General features: G+C 41.5%; 1 protein-coding gene across 1 annotated transcript; it reads right to left on the reverse strand.

The window, feature by feature from the left end:
• Positions 1 to 4,675: 4,675 nt before the first annotated feature.
• On the reverse strand, positions 4,676 to 9,445 carry LOC133017487 (histamine H3 receptor-like). Its single transcript, XM_061083596.1, has 3 exons — positions 9,202 to 9,445; positions 8,366 to 8,532; positions 4,676 to 5,428 (listed from the first exon to the last, which is right to left on the reverse strand). The coding sequence occupies exons 1-3, from the start codon at positions 9,443 to 9,445 to the stop codon at positions 4,676 to 4,678; spliced, it is 1,164 nt and encodes a 387-aa protein (XP_060939579.1).
• Positions 9,446 to 16,738: the final 7,293 nt, after the last annotated feature.

Genomic DNA, 16,738 nt, shown 5'->3' on the forward strand with positions numbered 1-16,738 from the left:
CCCCGCTATCGAGCGTGTTTGTCTCCATCACGCTTTCTTTAGTCTGTTTTTTCCTCTGCGTCAGAAAAGCAAAAAGTTAATTAAATATGGAACGAGATGGAGCAGCATCTCTTTAAACCATCATGTCATTAAAATGGCATCCCTGGGAGATCAGCTTAAAAGGAGTCTGAGAACAATGTCTTCCCAGTCAGATATTTATGGGCCTGGTTATGTAAACATGCTCCCTTTATTCTCTATGTATATTTCATGTAATTATCACTTTTTGTAGCGCATCCCCCTTGAGATTTCCCTTTATTCTCTATGTATATTTCATGTAATTATCACTTTTTGTAGCGCATCCCCCTTGAGATCGGCAGAGGCAAGAAGTTACTAGGGGAATGTCATTAGACGAGACTATTGTTACTGCGCCGCTGTGATGCTGCACGGCTACATTCTCGTCCTGGTGAAACCTTTTATCTATATTTGACTTCATCATATAAAAATCATCAATGCCTTGTTGCAGCATATCTGCAGCTGCGACTCGGAGCTCATGGCCCCACCTCGTGCACCCTGCAGCTGCCCGTCATTATTAACACCAAAAAAACACATTCTACCTTCCACCTCCAGCGTGCAGTTGATCCGGATGCAAGGAAGATTCACGGATGATTTAAAGGTTTTGCAAAAAAAAAACCTCTACGCCCCGTGGATTGCTTGTGCTAGAGGAGCCGAAGATGTGGATTGAACCCGATTCTGTGGGCAGCGGGAGAGGCCGGCGACTGGTGCTCCGAGGCCTGGGTGCCAGCTGACGGAAGCGGCTAATTAAGAGGGCTGGAGAGCCAGCGGGGGGGTGCCTTATGAAACAGGGGCACCTGGGTTTCACAAGAGGGGGCCGGGTATCCATCACAACTCATCTGCGTTTGCACAGGAGAGAAGACGATAGTTTTGCTGCAGCCCTGTGCCACGTTGCACTCGCTCACTCGTGGCATGATGTCAAATAGGGCTCACACAAGAGCCCCCCCCTCCTCCCTCCCTCTGCATGGGCCGTCACAGAGGGAGGTGTTATTGCATGGCATGATGAAATTGTACACGTCAAGGTGCATTTCAATCAAGCTAAATGCGCTGAAATGCAGATGCAAACAGAAACAGCTGTGTATATGTGGACGCGGTCGAATACACATGTGTAATGTAAAAAAGAGAAAAACTCACCGACACTATATCTATACTCCCACATGCATAAGGTAATGCTCCGCTCCCTTCCATTGTTCCCTGAGTCTTCTCCGCTGTCGGGTCAAAATGTCTCCAAGTAATCTAACTAGCTCCGACTTAAGGGACAATACAAGGTCTGCCATGAGTTCTGTCATTACTGCTTTACCCACCAGAGGCAGATACAGCTCTCGACCACCACTGAACCTGCCATATTGCTATCCAGCCTGACCCCACAGATGCAGTAAACCTAAGTGAACCGTAGTTTCCAAAGTCGACAGCAATAACCACTGCAGAATTGCTTTTAATCAACGTCTGAAATGAGGGTGACTTGAAGCGTCGCCCCATGCTGATTAAATGTAATTGTTTAATTGCCAAGTGCTGGGAACCCATCCTAAGAGGATTCCAATGGAATTATTTAATCTCTAGTCAGGAAGTACACTGCAGGAAAAGAGCAGAGGGGGGAAAAGAGATGGAGGAACGGAAAAGGCAAAAAATTAAGCAGAAATAGTCAGTTTTTCTTTTGGAGTACGTCCCTCATGAAATATTAACGGTGGTTTACTGCAAGGGAAGTGAAAAACAGCCTGTGTGGGGCTAAGACACATAAGAGTATTTTCAAAAGGGGTCACAGCTTTAACCTGTATCTGCAGACTTAAAAAGCTGGTTCTTGTCTGCAGGTTCACTTTTATGTTGCAGTTGCAGCATCTCGCATATTACATCTTCAAGTCAGAACATTCAGTGGCTTCATTACACATCTGTCATCTTCTGTGAGGATCAGATCTTTTGTCAGGTTTGAAAACAAGAACTTGAGGTTGAAGACAGATTGAGTCTCTGCTAATGGGGTTCTGTAAACTTCCGGGGCACAGGTGAGCTCTGTTTGGGGTCAGAGCTTTTAGACACTTTGCTTGGGGGGGGGGTCATAGACATCCAAACCTCCCATGAGCTCTCTCACTCAGACGCAAAGAGAGGGGGTCGGGTGAGTAGGAGCAGGATTTAAAAGGCAACAAATTATTATTTCTCATCTGTATTTTTGATGCTGCAACTCCTCCTGGACCGATTTAAGCTGCCATGATCCCCGATACACCCTCAGCCGGTGGCCAATTGCTTCGGCACACCTGCCAAGACATTTCAATCTATCAAGAAAATCAACAGCAGTCGTCCTGATCTAACTGCACAAGGTGCGAGCGCGCCTCACCGTGATAAAGCTCTCGCTGTCGCATTTAGATACATGGGGAGTAAACCCAGGGATTGCCATTCTGCTGATAAATGCAGTTCTGTCATCCCGAGGGAAATGTGCCTGCATCCCTCTGGTCACAAAGTGCCGCTTCTGTCCCCCCACCATGCCACGGGTGGAGGGGGAGAGAGGGGGGGGAGGGGGGGGGCAGCATGGGGGCCTGCTCCCTGCAGCTGTGCCCTTATTCCCAGCACCTGACCAGGAGCCCAGATGTGCACGCAGGCAGCAGCAGCAACAATTTGAGCAATGCAAGTCCCCGGTGGGACCCAGGCACCTGCAAACGTAACCCCACTATCTACCATGATGGCATAATTACAGGTTTAATAAGTCTGCATCTGCTAAAAGCTCATTTAATCGATCACGTCACACCTATACCCCGGACCGGAGAACAAAACAAAACACAAAAATGGTATTGCACTCTCAGCATTTGGTCTGCACATCAGGCTATAGCCTCTCTGCACTTGGCCTTGACCCAATTAGCCATCAAGTAGACAGCAACTCCACAGCTTAACGCCATTTATGTGCTACAATGCAGTACACAAATGATTAATATAATAATTCTTTTTATTTCATATCAAACCTGGCTCGAAGAATATCAGCGAGTAAAGGGATGTGTTTATTTTGAAAATTATAAACAATGATTTACGCATTTTTACAAAGTATTTATACAATAATGTTGCTGTAAGCAAAAGAGACAACATTCAAGCTATCACACAATATTTCATCCACACAAATAGTTACAGAAAATAGTATAACAAGGTTTAAAGAGTATATAGAACGACTGCTTAAGCATAGGAAATATTGAAATCAGTGTTTTTTTTATTATATGTGTTACGTACAGTGAAACGATTCACTGTTAGAGAGCAGCACCCATTTCCATAGACCATTATAATGTTACATTCTTCTATTACAGTTTGGATCGGTCAATATCTTGGTGCAGCAGCAAAGCATGTTTTGATCTGACGAGTCAAACACAAACTGTAAAGTGAAAGAGTTCATGGAAACCGTATTTCTAATAGAGCGAGTTCACTCCATGATGAATCCTCAGTCACTGCACACACAAGGAGCTGTGAAGGTTAACGGTGACATCTAGTGGCACAAGGAGACAGTACACACACCCGCTCCTTTCTCATGTTGTTGATAAATAAGTCGCTTTTCTCTCGAAACCTTTTCTGTACAACAAACCTACGTCTTATTTAATTCTATTACATTTTATTGAATAATCTATACTATGTGTCTCAGGGTGATGATGAGATGTGGTTGTTTTGTAAGAAGAATAAGAAAGTAAGAAGGAGAATAAAGATAGACCTGATTCACCTGATTGTTTGATAGAAAATGGTGTTAAAGTTGAATGATACAAATTTAAAAGAATATATGATTGTTTTGTTTGCACTGTTTTCCTAATATATCATAAATAGACATTTGTTTTTTTAAAACATGGGTGTGAGGAAGGTTCATAAATGTTATTGTTTACTGATATCATGTAATGCCAAAAACTAAAATGGTTAAATAGCCTATTGTTATGCTTTGGTAAAACATTTCAGTTCACGTACGCGCAGACTATTAATGGCACTTGTATTTTTAACACTGTATTTCTGTTATAGCAGAAGGACGATGTCACAGTGAGCTCAACGCTTTCTATGAATATAACTGATCAATGTCATGAGTTTAAATTCAAGATAAAAGCTGTTGAACCATAGAAATATGATATGATAGCAAAACAAATTGCTTATTAGCCTGAAACAGTTGTCTTTCATTTTCTAGAGAATATTTGTGAACAATGTATGAGCTAAATAATGAAATCAAGCAAAATGCATTTCTTGATTTCATTCCTATCGATATACACGTTACAGTACATACGACATAGCTGACGGATTTCATTGTTAAATTGTCGGCATCATATTTATTAAAAGGCCTCGAACAATGTTTCTGAATATTTTGCTGTTTTTTCTTTGCTCCCATGAACCACCACAGAACTCATAAAGTTCCTACAGTAAGTGAAAACGTAAAATAATCAACATCAGTAAATACATATGATACCTTCGTTGGCATACTAATACTTTTAAGGCAGCATAATTACTTTTCATTCTACGATGAATGTTCGACACATTGAACATTGAATACAGTGACTCAATAACATCATACTGTGCAGAACCAACATTATACATCCAAACACAATGGAGGCCCATTCATTATGGTCTGTGTGACACACCGTGTTGCACAGTTCGACCTTGTTTCTAGCTTTGCCACATTGTTAGTTCACTGGCAAGCACGAGGGACCGAAGGTGACTGGGTCCTGTGCCGCTTCGCACAGAGGATCTTACTGAAGGCCCTGCGGAAGCTGCTGTGGCAGAGCGGGTACAGGAAGGGGTTAATAGCCGAGTTGAGCCACAGGAGCCAGAAGGTGACCTCGTACCAGTGATGCTGGATGCATCGCCCTCTGCAGGCGGCGCGGATGATCATCAGCAGAGTGTACGGTGCCCAGCAGATGGCAAACACGCACACTATGATGGCAAGGGACTTAGCTATTTTCTTATCCCTGGACAGACGGCACGGCATGCCCCCCCTGCTGGTGGTGGGATCCAGTTTACCCAGACTGGGAGAGGAGGTCTGGGAGTTGAAAGAGCCTCTTACAGCCAGTTTCATCCCAAACCCCCAGTGGTGGGAGAGGGGGACGCCTTCCCCCTGGGCAGAGGCAGGTTCGCTCATTTGAAGGTGCAGCTGCACCTGCCTGCTCTGGAGCCTCCTCCTGCGGATGCTGAGATAAATGCTGAGGTTGAAGAAAGCCACCGAGAGGAAGGGAGAGAAAAACTCCAGCATGGAGGCGCTCAGAAGGAAATACCAAGAGTAATAGAACTCCGCAAAGCACTCGTCCTTTGGCACTCGGCTTCTGCCCACCACCGGCTCCCAGAAGATGATGGCTGGGCCGTACAGGACAAAGGCCAGCACCCAGACGGCAATCATCTTGATTATGGCTTGATGAGTCATGCTCTGTCTGGCCCGATAACTTACCTGTAGAAAACATAAGCAAAAATCATATAAACTGAGTACCATCGCCAGTGTTGAGTCACTCAATGGCTGAATTCTACTATTGTCATTAGGGTTGCAAAGGGGCGGAAAGTTTCCGGTAAATTTCCGGAAACTTTTAAAGCAAATTAAACGCTGAGCAATAAGAACATCATTCAAAACTGTATTTTAAAGATGTATGGAATGCAGCACATGCTGCACGTTGAATTTCAACCCTTCACTGTGCAGTCTTCCATCACATGCACAGATAACTCCCAGCATCCTGCACACTACAGCAGGGCTATTGAGGCCTGCTGTAGTGTGCAGGACTAGTCAGGTAAGGTAAGTAAGATATTACTGGGGAAAATACTTTAGCATGCTGATTGAGGATTGTTCATCTGTTCATCTAGCCTATTTCCATTGATTTATTCATCAATTGTAAAATATTTTTACAGACGATTCCAATTGTTTGAATAACTATTTATATCTCTGGCATTGCATTAGTTTTTTTTTTACAAACTTTTTTCTCATCTTATTCTACAGAACAATGCCACGTGCACTATCTCATGTGTGGAGACATTTCACCCCATCCAATGTAGAAGGAAAGGCTGTGTACATTTGCAAATACTGTGCAAAGACCTATGTTAAGAATGACACAACGATGCAGAGGCATATAGTCAAGTGCCCAAAGTTTCCTTTAGGGCTCAAATCAGCCTATGACAAAACAAAATGTTTATATTTATGTCTGTATATGACAAGGTAAATACAGTTAGTATAAATTACCCACAACATTTCCAGTTTATTCTCCTTAATTCCCGTTAATTCCCGTATATTCCTGTTAATTCCCGTATATTCCCTTATATTCCCATATATTTCCGTTAATTCCCATGGAAAGTTTCCCACTTGAATATTCCCGGAATTTTGCTACCCTAATTGTCATAGAACTACATTCAGGACAAAATAACTATGCAATAAACTATTGCTTGTTCAAGAAAGAGGGCAGTCAAAAATAAACACCATGAGAGTAATAAGTATTATGCAGTACTTATAATGTAAGGAGATCTAAAAATATAAATGGAGTGAAATGTGCTGTGAAAACACAATATGTACAGTGTGAACATATGTACAGTGAAATAGATTCCACATAAGCTGTTGAATTTCACTGACAGAAATAAATATATAAAAAACAGTTAAGTGAACAAAACAAAAGTGAAGTCAAAGGTTTTCAACAACTAAGACAAATTGTGAGTTCTGTGAAGAACACAATGTGTTAGAACAAGAAACTATTTTCAAAATGTATTCACTGATATAGAGCGAACAGTAACAAAGACTTAAATATGCACCTTACTGAATCAAGAATTGTACATGGATGTTGGACATATAATTGGCCTCTCTGTGTAAATTGTGGCTCCTCTATGGACCCTGATAAAAAAAAAATCCTAGATCCGTCCCTGACTGTACTCCCTGGATGCACACATGTAAAAAGAATGACCAGAGGATTTTGTTCTTGGACTTGTTTCTTCAGGGATCGCCTCCAAAGACATTCATGGTCTGGCCCTTCACATTAGATCAATCACGACGCAGACATGGATTCCACAGGTTGCATCAGCGTCACATCCTGAGCCTCTTCAGCTGCTTTGAAGATATGACACAGTTCTGAATAAAGATGATGATGCCTCTCAGGTTACGAAGTGACTGGCCCCTGCTTCAGTAATAATGCATCACTGATTCCTCATTTCACGTTATCTTTCCATTCCTTCCGATGCCTTGCAGGATGAATCTTAGCTCATCATCATAATCAAACCTAACGACATGATGTGATATCTTCTTTCTATTTCTGTTCAGTCAGATTTTTGCTAACATGCTTTGATTAAACTAACCGCCGTGTGTATGAATCTAATCTGAATCCATCTCTTCTTTCAGAGGACAAACTTTGTCCTGTGACTGTTGATGATATTCTTTGTCTTTCGATGTTCACAGAGAGAGATGCTCTCAGGAAAATGCTGCTTGGCTGCTGGTGGCCTGCTTCTGCCGATGATTGATCTCTCCAGGTTGGAAGGACCGTGGCACGGAGGAGGATCTCTATGATCAAAGCTAGCTAATTCAAGAAGAGGCTCTCTCTCTCTGGTGTTATTTGTATTCATCGCTCTGATGTTAAGTGTTTGCTTGTGAAAGGAAACAGAACACTCTCTTTGTCTTCTAATGCCAAGCCTCATCCCACCTCCGAGTTAATACTGGACCACAGTCAGCTGGCTAACGCACACGCAAGCCTCAACAGAAGAGTCAATGGGACTAACAGCTGCAGAGGTTTGGAGACTCACACTAAATACAGGTTATCTGCAAAGACGCGCCGAAAAAAAGAAAATCAACCTCCCACACTGTGTATTTCAGAGAAATAAATCAGCTGCATGGATGAAGTTTGAATTATTAAAACCTGCTTGAGTAGAAAGAAAAAAAAATAATCAAGAATCGTTTAGTTTATTGACAGTTGTGTGTTGTTTTGAGGCCCAAAGTCAAAACGTGGCTTTTTTCCCCCTCTTCATCGTGGGGGAGGACTATAATTAGGGGTGGCAGTGCGCCTGAACGGGTCAGGAATGATTAACCTCTGCAGATGGGCACATTTTGGAGACTGAGGTGGCACTGCCCCTAGCAATGACCTGAGAGACTCACCAGTCAGAAAATGAAGCCACGGACCACGAGCGGTGAGCGTTTAATGGTTACAGGGGGAAAAAGACATTTAAAATTTGACATTATTCTTTGAGTGCTTCGTTTCGATTGTGAAAAAGGTTATTTTTCCCTGAGTACTCTGGTATACCTTGATTTGACAATCTAATTTTCTCTGAGTGTGTAGGTGTGGGTGTGTGTGTGTGTCACAATCCCAAATTCACATTGATGTCCCTGTGTATTATTTGGTGGGTGTGAGGCACAGACTGTTCCACTCACTGCTCTGGTGACTGAAAGGAAACGGTCGTAGCTGATGAGGACGATGTTGAAGGCGGAGGCAGAGCAGAGCAGGTAGTCCATGACCAGCCACAGTTTACACAGCCCTCGGCCCAGCGTCCACCGGCCGGTGAGGATGTACGGGATGTAGACTGGGATGCAGAATGCTCCTGCAGAAACAGGTATGCAGGAGAGGGACAAAACAATAATTATCATAATATAATAGCACCAATATCAAAATATCAAATGTTCTATACCTATACATCGGTATATTAACACATATACCTCAGAAAGACAAGTTTAAAACCATTACCTTGACCTACAAGCAAAAATCAGTGTATGAACTCAAAGGAAATAATAATTTCATATTTATCCCAATAATCATCAATATCCACTGACGTGAAAATGTCTATCTCGATCTTATCTCATCTTTATCAGCACATTTTCAGAAACGTGACACTTAATAAACACACGCTCCATCATTGTGTGTTGTTAACTTTGTATTAAATGTTCATTAAATGTTTGTAAACACTAAATTAGGCGGTTGTATGTAAAGGGAACTTTGAAGGAAGGAAGGTGAGTGAAAAAGATGAGCAGGGAAAGTTGACCTGCTGCAAAAGTTAAGAATTGACATTGCAAAGAAAGAAAGAAATGCTGCTTAATGTGGTACTGTTGAATTTGCTGGTGCACATCTGGCACCGGAACAGCAGCACCAGATATCTTTAGGATTTCAGCATCATACAGAAAACCGAGATAGCCCATGCAGTATTTTAAATCCACACTTCTCTCTCATATTCCAGCATCTGTAAAAAAAAAAAAAAAATACAAAAAAGACTTACCTACGAGGAAATCTGATATTGCCAGATTGAGGAAGAAGAAGTTGCACTGTCTCCTTAAACTCTTATCCACTTTAAAGGCAAATATGACCAGCGCGTTCCCCAGAACTATCACCAGCACCAGAGTCACCATCATCACCATCAGGACGACAAACGGGGCTCCTGAAAACACCGAGCTGCCCTGGAACCGAGCTGAGGCGCCGTCAAAGTGGTGCCAGCTGGAGTTGAGGTCTGTTTGCTCCTCCATGGTCCTGGTGGAGATGCGAGGGGGGGGGGGACGATGCGCTCCGGTCGACTTGCAAGTGAGGATTAAAAAGCCAGCAACAGGTTCCAGACGCGTGGACGTTCCATCCAACCAACAAGAGCTGAGCTCAGTGGCCGAGAACTTCCACAAGAGAGCGCACGACGCCTTTCACAGAACCGGGAGGGATCTCCTCTCAGCGATGAACAATAGCATAACCCTAAGCCAAAATACACATTGTAACATCTAGAAATAAGATGTGCATTTTTTCATTTTGAGATTTACTGGCCAACAAAACAAAAAAAATCTTTTTGCAAATTAGTATCCTCTGCACATTGCCAATGTAGTATCATCTCATGTCATATTATTTCACATGTTTTTGCATATCCCAATTGCACCTTAAGCTAATGCACAAATACAGTTTTACAATCTTGTGCAATTGTGCCACTGCGGTTCACTTTTCTGTAGTGAAGGTGTATATAATGTACATATTCTGTTTTGTTTTATTTCATTCTTTTGACTTCTTCTATATGTTTAGTCTCTTGTCCACCTCATTCTGACTTGTCTGCTGCTTTAACGAGGTAATTTCCCTGGTGTGGGATCAATAAAGTTGTATATTATCTTATCTTCTCTTATCAATTAATACCACCCAACAGAGAAAATAAACTGTGGAGGGAAAAGAAACCTCGAGCAGAAGCAGACCCGTGTTTGTTTTGACAGTTTTGACATTTAGCCTTTTCAACAAACAACATTTGTATGTCGGGTTACAAACGTTTTTTCCTAAGGTAGTCAGATTTCTTTAACCCTCTCTGTTTTTACCTCCCATCCTTCCAACATCCAGTGCCTTTAACTGGGACTGACACACATACTGGCGTTCTCCCACTGAAAAACACTGAACAGTTTTAACAGCAGTGATTAAATGTTTTTTTGTATTCTCTTCTATGGGTCTTCAAAGTCTAGTATGAACTTGGAATTTGGATATTTCATGTTTCTAGTTTGTGAGTGAGTGTGTGAGTGTGTGTGTATAACCTCCTATAGCCACAGACAGTGGAAGAGGCTGCAGGCCTTATTTGCATTCTGATACTTTCCTGTGAGTCCCCCAGCTGTGGTCCGACAGAAATGAGAAAGGCTGCAGAACTGTAGAAGTGACTGAAGGAGCCCGGCTTGAATTACTGTTATTTTCTCACAAATGGGACTCACCACCATCTCTCAGAGTGAAAGTCACAGCACAGTTGCAGCACAATAATCCACTGCAGACAGCAGCACATGACAAGCGTGGGAGTTTTAATGCAGCTTCATTCAGACCCCTGAACCACATTGTTCACAATAAGCTCAATTAAAGTGAAATGTCTGTCCAAATCATTGTTTTTTAAGAAATTTGATCATGGCAGCTTCTGCAGCTTTGCTCCAATTCCTTCATTTTTAATTCATTTGCACCATCATACACTATGTCCCAGTTTCCACTCCCTGTGTGTCAGTTTTGACAAAAGAAGAAGAATTGAGCACTTAACCATGTGAGGAAAGCAATTTGTGCTTGTGTTTTTCACATCAGGGTGACAGCGCGGAAAACAAACCCTTTTAGATCAAATATAAAACAACAAAAACCAAAGGTGCAGACGGTAGGAATTCCATGAGAAATTTGAATCATATACTGTACATGAACATAATGTATGTGATTAATCTATCCTCCTTTTGCTATATAGGATGCCCAAAAATATAACAAATGACAAATTTCAAAAGGTCTCAAATCCTGCAAAATTGCAAGACCTCATATTCATTAAATTATCTTTTAAGGGCCAAACCGTAAATTCAACATTCAGGTAGTTTCCGGCTGCCTGCAAACAAGGCTAATGCTGAAGCACCCATTAGTTGCAAATGTTAGTTATTCAGAATGCAACAAAAGCGGAGTGACTTCATGGAGACTGGCATCGTGCCGTCATGGAAACTAATGCACATGGGATGACACCAGCACTGCATTATTGCTGCGCTGTGACACTTTCCACAGAACAAAGTTATCCATGAGGAGCAAATCACAAATTGTAACTGAGAAGCTCTTCACAACAGATAAAACGTCGCCATCAGTTTTGTTCTTCTTTAGATTTAATTTCACTGGAGAGGACAAATTGTATTCCCAAAATTAAATAAGTGTCTTACATAATGCAGAGATCAAACAGGTGAATCCACACTGCATTAATATTAGATCATCAAAGGTCAGTTGTTCCTGGCAATAAGAGGAATAATCTAATATTTGGTCAAATCATCTCCAAAGTCTGAGGTGTATTTTGAAATATAATATTATTTTTCTCTTAATAAAATATGTAAAAAATAAAACTAGTACATATTAAACCAAATGCAAGGTGAGTGTGTCAGGAAAGCAATCAGCTTAGCAGCTGCACTGTGGCTGGATTTGGAAATTCAAGTGCAGCGACTCATCTGAATATGGAGGGCACTCAGAAACAAAGCAGTGTCACAGAGGGTACACACAGGCTCCAGTGTTGCCGATTATACTGGGCCCTGCTGTGGCTCTCCATTACTCCAGCACTCAAGTGTTTGTGTTTGGATGCCGGGCTGGATTACTGATGCTGCCATACTGTAACAGTGCCCAGATCTAAAGTAATCACGGCTAAAATTGAACGCGAACGTGACCACACATCACGATTCTCCCTTTGAGACCCAATGGGAAGATCTTTTGAAGGCAATATATTCATAATACAGTGAGTTATGATTTACAAATTAGTACATATCAGCATGCACAATGCAAATCCTCATGATTATATTGGACAATTCCCTACAATGTATGGTTGATTAGATTTTATCATTAGATTTATGTGACAAAATGTAATAAAGCCAAATGCAAGACTGCAAACGTACAAACAAAATTATGATTTAATAAAATGCAATAAGCTTTTTTCAGTTTTGGACCTTGTTAGTAATTACAATCCTTCACGTCAAACGTTAAAACCTATAAAGAAGCAAATAAGCCTCTGAAACAGTTTTGATTATTTGACAACCATTTAAATTATTGTCTGCCTGTTGCTTCAAGGATTCAAACTACAGCACCGGATAAGAATGTGTTTTGCTCATGAGCATCTGTGACTAAAAATGTGAAATTTAGCTATAAAGTCTAGGTTTAGTTGAGATCTAAGCTGAACTTCTTATTGTATAATATTAAAACATTTCATAATTGACAAAGTGAGCATTTAAAGACCTTACTCGACTGATGGATTGAGGGGAAAAACAAGCAGAAATGGGCACAAAAAAAGAGGGACAACTATTGAGTTTTTTCGGTCAGAGTTTACACACTAAATGCTGTTTACAGAATTTTTTTATTCTAATAACTAGAATTGGGCAGACATCCACTAAGCCCAAGAAAGTTCCCTTACATTTTGTCAAGTTGCACCAAACCAACACACACTCATAGCAATCAGTCACTTAAATATGTCTGCTTCTTTTTATCAAGATCCCTGGAAAATCTAAGAAAATGTGATGAAACTTCTTTACATCTCACAAAAGAATCTTGGTTTGTCTCTTTGTCTGGATCTGTACCAACATTGACTTGGTTCTTTCTTGACCAATAGTTCCATCTTTTCACCAAGTCTGTGCAAATATGTTAAACGTAATGATATAAATTGAAAAAAGTTGTGCGGTTTAAGTGTCTGGCCCATCACGTCCCTTCGATCCTCAGAAACATTACAAAGTTACTGATGGAATTACTGCTCTGGGAAAATGGTACAGTCTTGAAATATCTTGGGCCATTTTCACTTTTTGCAAAACAACAGTATTTGAGTTGTGTTGTTTAAAATCTTTTGAAGGACACTCAAACAAAAAGCCGTCTATAATTAACCTATTCGGTAACAATATCTTTAATTGCTATGAATGGCATTTTGAATTTTTCAATTTCAGCACAACCCCTACCAACAGTGACTCATAGCATGGCACCTATGCTTTCAGAAGAACAGCATCACGCCTTCTCTGCAACCGCTGCATCAATGTGTGGGCGAAGGATAAAATACTGATGAAACATAACGGAAATATCCCCTGGTCGCCTCGGTCTGCACACCACATATGAGCTGCCACAGTTTACAGAGCAAATGCTAATCATTAATGAGAGAGCTGAACTTGTGGTCGGATGGCTTCACAGTCTCACAGTCTGTTTGGCAGAGCCGCCCGTGAGATGAAGGGTGCTGGCATTTACGCCTCGCTCCAGATCCACGGAGGCTCATTGAAATGCTGAGGGTGTGCCTCATCACGACAGTGTTTTTGACTCGTTGAATTTTTCATCGCATTTTCAAAAGTTCCAAGCTGCTTAATCCACGTCTAACTGTGCCCCGCCCTCATAGCAACATTCATTGAGTGAGTCGTCGTTGTAAACATCACTGTGCGGTAATTATCACCGGAGAAATTATGCAAGTGTTAAAAAGGAATCTTGTGTGGGATGTTAAATTACCAGAGGGCATTTTGGGGATGAGGGAAGGAGGACGAAGGAATGAGGGAAGGAGGGATGAGAGGAAGAAGGGATGAGGGGAGGAATGAGGGAAAGAGGGATGAGAGGAAGAAAGGATGATGGAAGAAGGGAAGAAAGGTTAACAGGATGTAGGTAGGGAGGAGGGAAGGTGGGAAGAGAGGATGAAAGGATGAGGGTAGGGATAAGGGAAGGAAAGAAGAGAGGTTGAGGGGATGAGCGTAGGGATGAGGGAGGAAGTATGTGTAGGAAGGAAGGATGAAGGGATGAGGGATGGAGGATGATGGTATGTGGGTTGGGATGAGTGAAGGAGGATGAATGGATAAAAGGAAGGGAAAGGGCGGGTCGAGAAATCTGGAACAAACAGCACGATGGGTTGAGCGGGTATATGAAGGCTTGACAGGTGATAAGAGGTGTGGCCCTGCTAACTAGTAAGTTAACTAGTTAGTTAACTAGTTAACTTACTTGTTTGAGGTCTTTTCTGATTTCTCTTTTGCACTGTTGGATTATTTCAAATTAAGCTTTGGTGAGAACCATTTGCTTTTCAGTAGCTTGTAAATGTCCATTCAAATTTGACAAATTAGATTCTCCTACTAAAGTTGAAAGACAAATCTGTCCTCTAACAATGTGGCAGCATTAGAGCAATTATATCTGAATTCTAATCCTGAAATGAATATTAATGCCTCACTGTCTCAACACCTTCTGATTATAATAATGAGCCGAACCTGAAGATCCACTAGGTTTGATGTTCAAGAGACAATGCTGATGAGACCATGTTACAATGAATGTGTGTGGTTCACATCTCAAGTAAGAATGACTTCATTAAGCGTTGTACACTCATGGCACCTGGGATCATTTCCATATAAAAAGCAATAACACAGAAAAGAGAAGGCAGACAATAACAAATTACTGTCCCATAAAGGTCCCCCCCGCACCCAGGGTCCACCCACACTGTGTACACTTATGTTGCCAGAGCTCATAAGGAAAGTGAGCGTGTTCACAGCGTGCTTGATTGACAGCTGTTTGACCCGTTTAAACTGAAGCCAGAGCAAAATCTGCCAAGAGGAAGTTACTTGCATGATGTTGCCAAAAGCAAAGGGGGACAGGAAATAGCCCCCGAGGGTTTTGGGGTTGTAAATATAAACTGAAGGAGCCAGTATCGCTGCTAACGAAAGCACTCCACAAATATTATGGTTTTACACTTTACATCTTTATTTATACAGCACTTTAAACACATTGTCTTTAAGCGGCAAGCTATCCTCTGTCACTTGAGTAAAACGTGAGGTGGAAAAATAACAAAGTGTGGCTGAAACCTATGTTATAGTTGAAAGGTAAGTTTTATGATCTGTATCTAGGTAACTATGTTACCTGTCTACTAAATACTGTATGACCTTCCTGCATACATATACAAACTGTCCAAATACTTTATGACCTGGACTGTTTTAATTGTCTGAACTATGTATGACCTGAAAACTGTCAGACCCTTTAGACTCACCAGGGATCTGAATGTATGTCATCTTATCTCCAAAGGAAACATATGTAAATCAGTTGTCTTTTGTTTAGAGTCCTCTCTCCTCTTGCTCCTACAGAACAGAACAGAACAGCCTATATACGATTCTTGCATTTAATGTTCTCCATCTTCACTTGAGATCCTTGTGACTCTGTGTTGATCCTTTCTGCAAAAAGCCCCTTATTAAATACACAAAGACAAATATGGAGTTCCAGCCTCTTGTATTTCCAGATTTCCATCACAAACGGCATCACTCCATCTCTACCGCTCGTTTCAGTTCACTGTGCAATGGTGCAGTTATAGAATAAGAATATAAACCATATTTCCTATTTAAGAGAGGCCACATTTCTCTCAGAATAGAGCCTGAGATGATTTCCAGGATTTCAAGTTCAGATGTGTCTTTCCACACTGAAATGAATCGGAAGCAAACTTTTGTCTGTGTATATACCATGTGTATAGAGATGGAAAACCTGACAGTTCCCGAGAAGTGAAGCCAAAGCAAATTGATCGCCACCTGGTGGCTGGCTGCAGTACAGTTCTGTAATCCCACCCTCTCCATTAACGGGTGAGATATGGACCTAATTAAAAAGTGAATGTAGATGTAAAATACATTTCATCTCAAAGCAGTTTCTGTAATTGTAGGTAGTTCTTATTACGCCAATGTTTGTGGAAATGCTAACTTTTCTGATAAGATTGTTTTAATCAGTTAAGTAATGGTGATGGTGATGACTGGTCAAGCACATGGATCGATGGGACCATACCCCGCCTTCATTCTCTGATCGCTGATCGCGACATTATTTGACCTTGTGTGTCTGTTGTTGCTTCAGTTCCTGCCTCTGTCTTTGTCCACACTTTAATGATTACCATCCCTGTGTCCAGTTGTCCCTGCCTCCCTTAGTCCTCTTTGTCCGTCCTCTCTGACTCAGCTTCCTGTCTCTTCCTCCTGCTGCTATTAAGCCGCCATAGGATTTTGAGTCAACTTTCCTTTTTCCATCTGACTGACCGTCTACAAACTGGATCCACTGTAAGCCTGATCATTTCAAATGAAATTGTCTTCACTGCACCATCCTGTATCCATCATGTGTTTGCATTTGGAGCCAGTTGTGTTGCACTTTTTATTTTTCGCATTTTTGTATAATAATTCATCTTCCAAGATTTCTAAGACACTAATTGGTGAATCCTGGATTATATTAGCTCATGATATTATACGTCGCACCACAGGTAAGCATGCATGATGCCACATGTATTCCAGGAGAAAGGTCTATTGATCTGTAACTACAGCTGAAGCATCCACATGAGCTCAAGCTTCACATCATGAAACACACAT

The sequence above is a fragment of the Limanda limanda genome, chromosome 13 (assembly GCF_963576545.1).
Source record: "Limanda limanda chromosome 13, fLimLim1.1, whole genome shotgun sequence".
In the NCBI taxonomy this organism is placed as follows: domain Eukaryota; kingdom Metazoa; phylum Chordata; class Actinopteri; order Pleuronectiformes; family Pleuronectidae; genus Limanda; species Limanda limanda.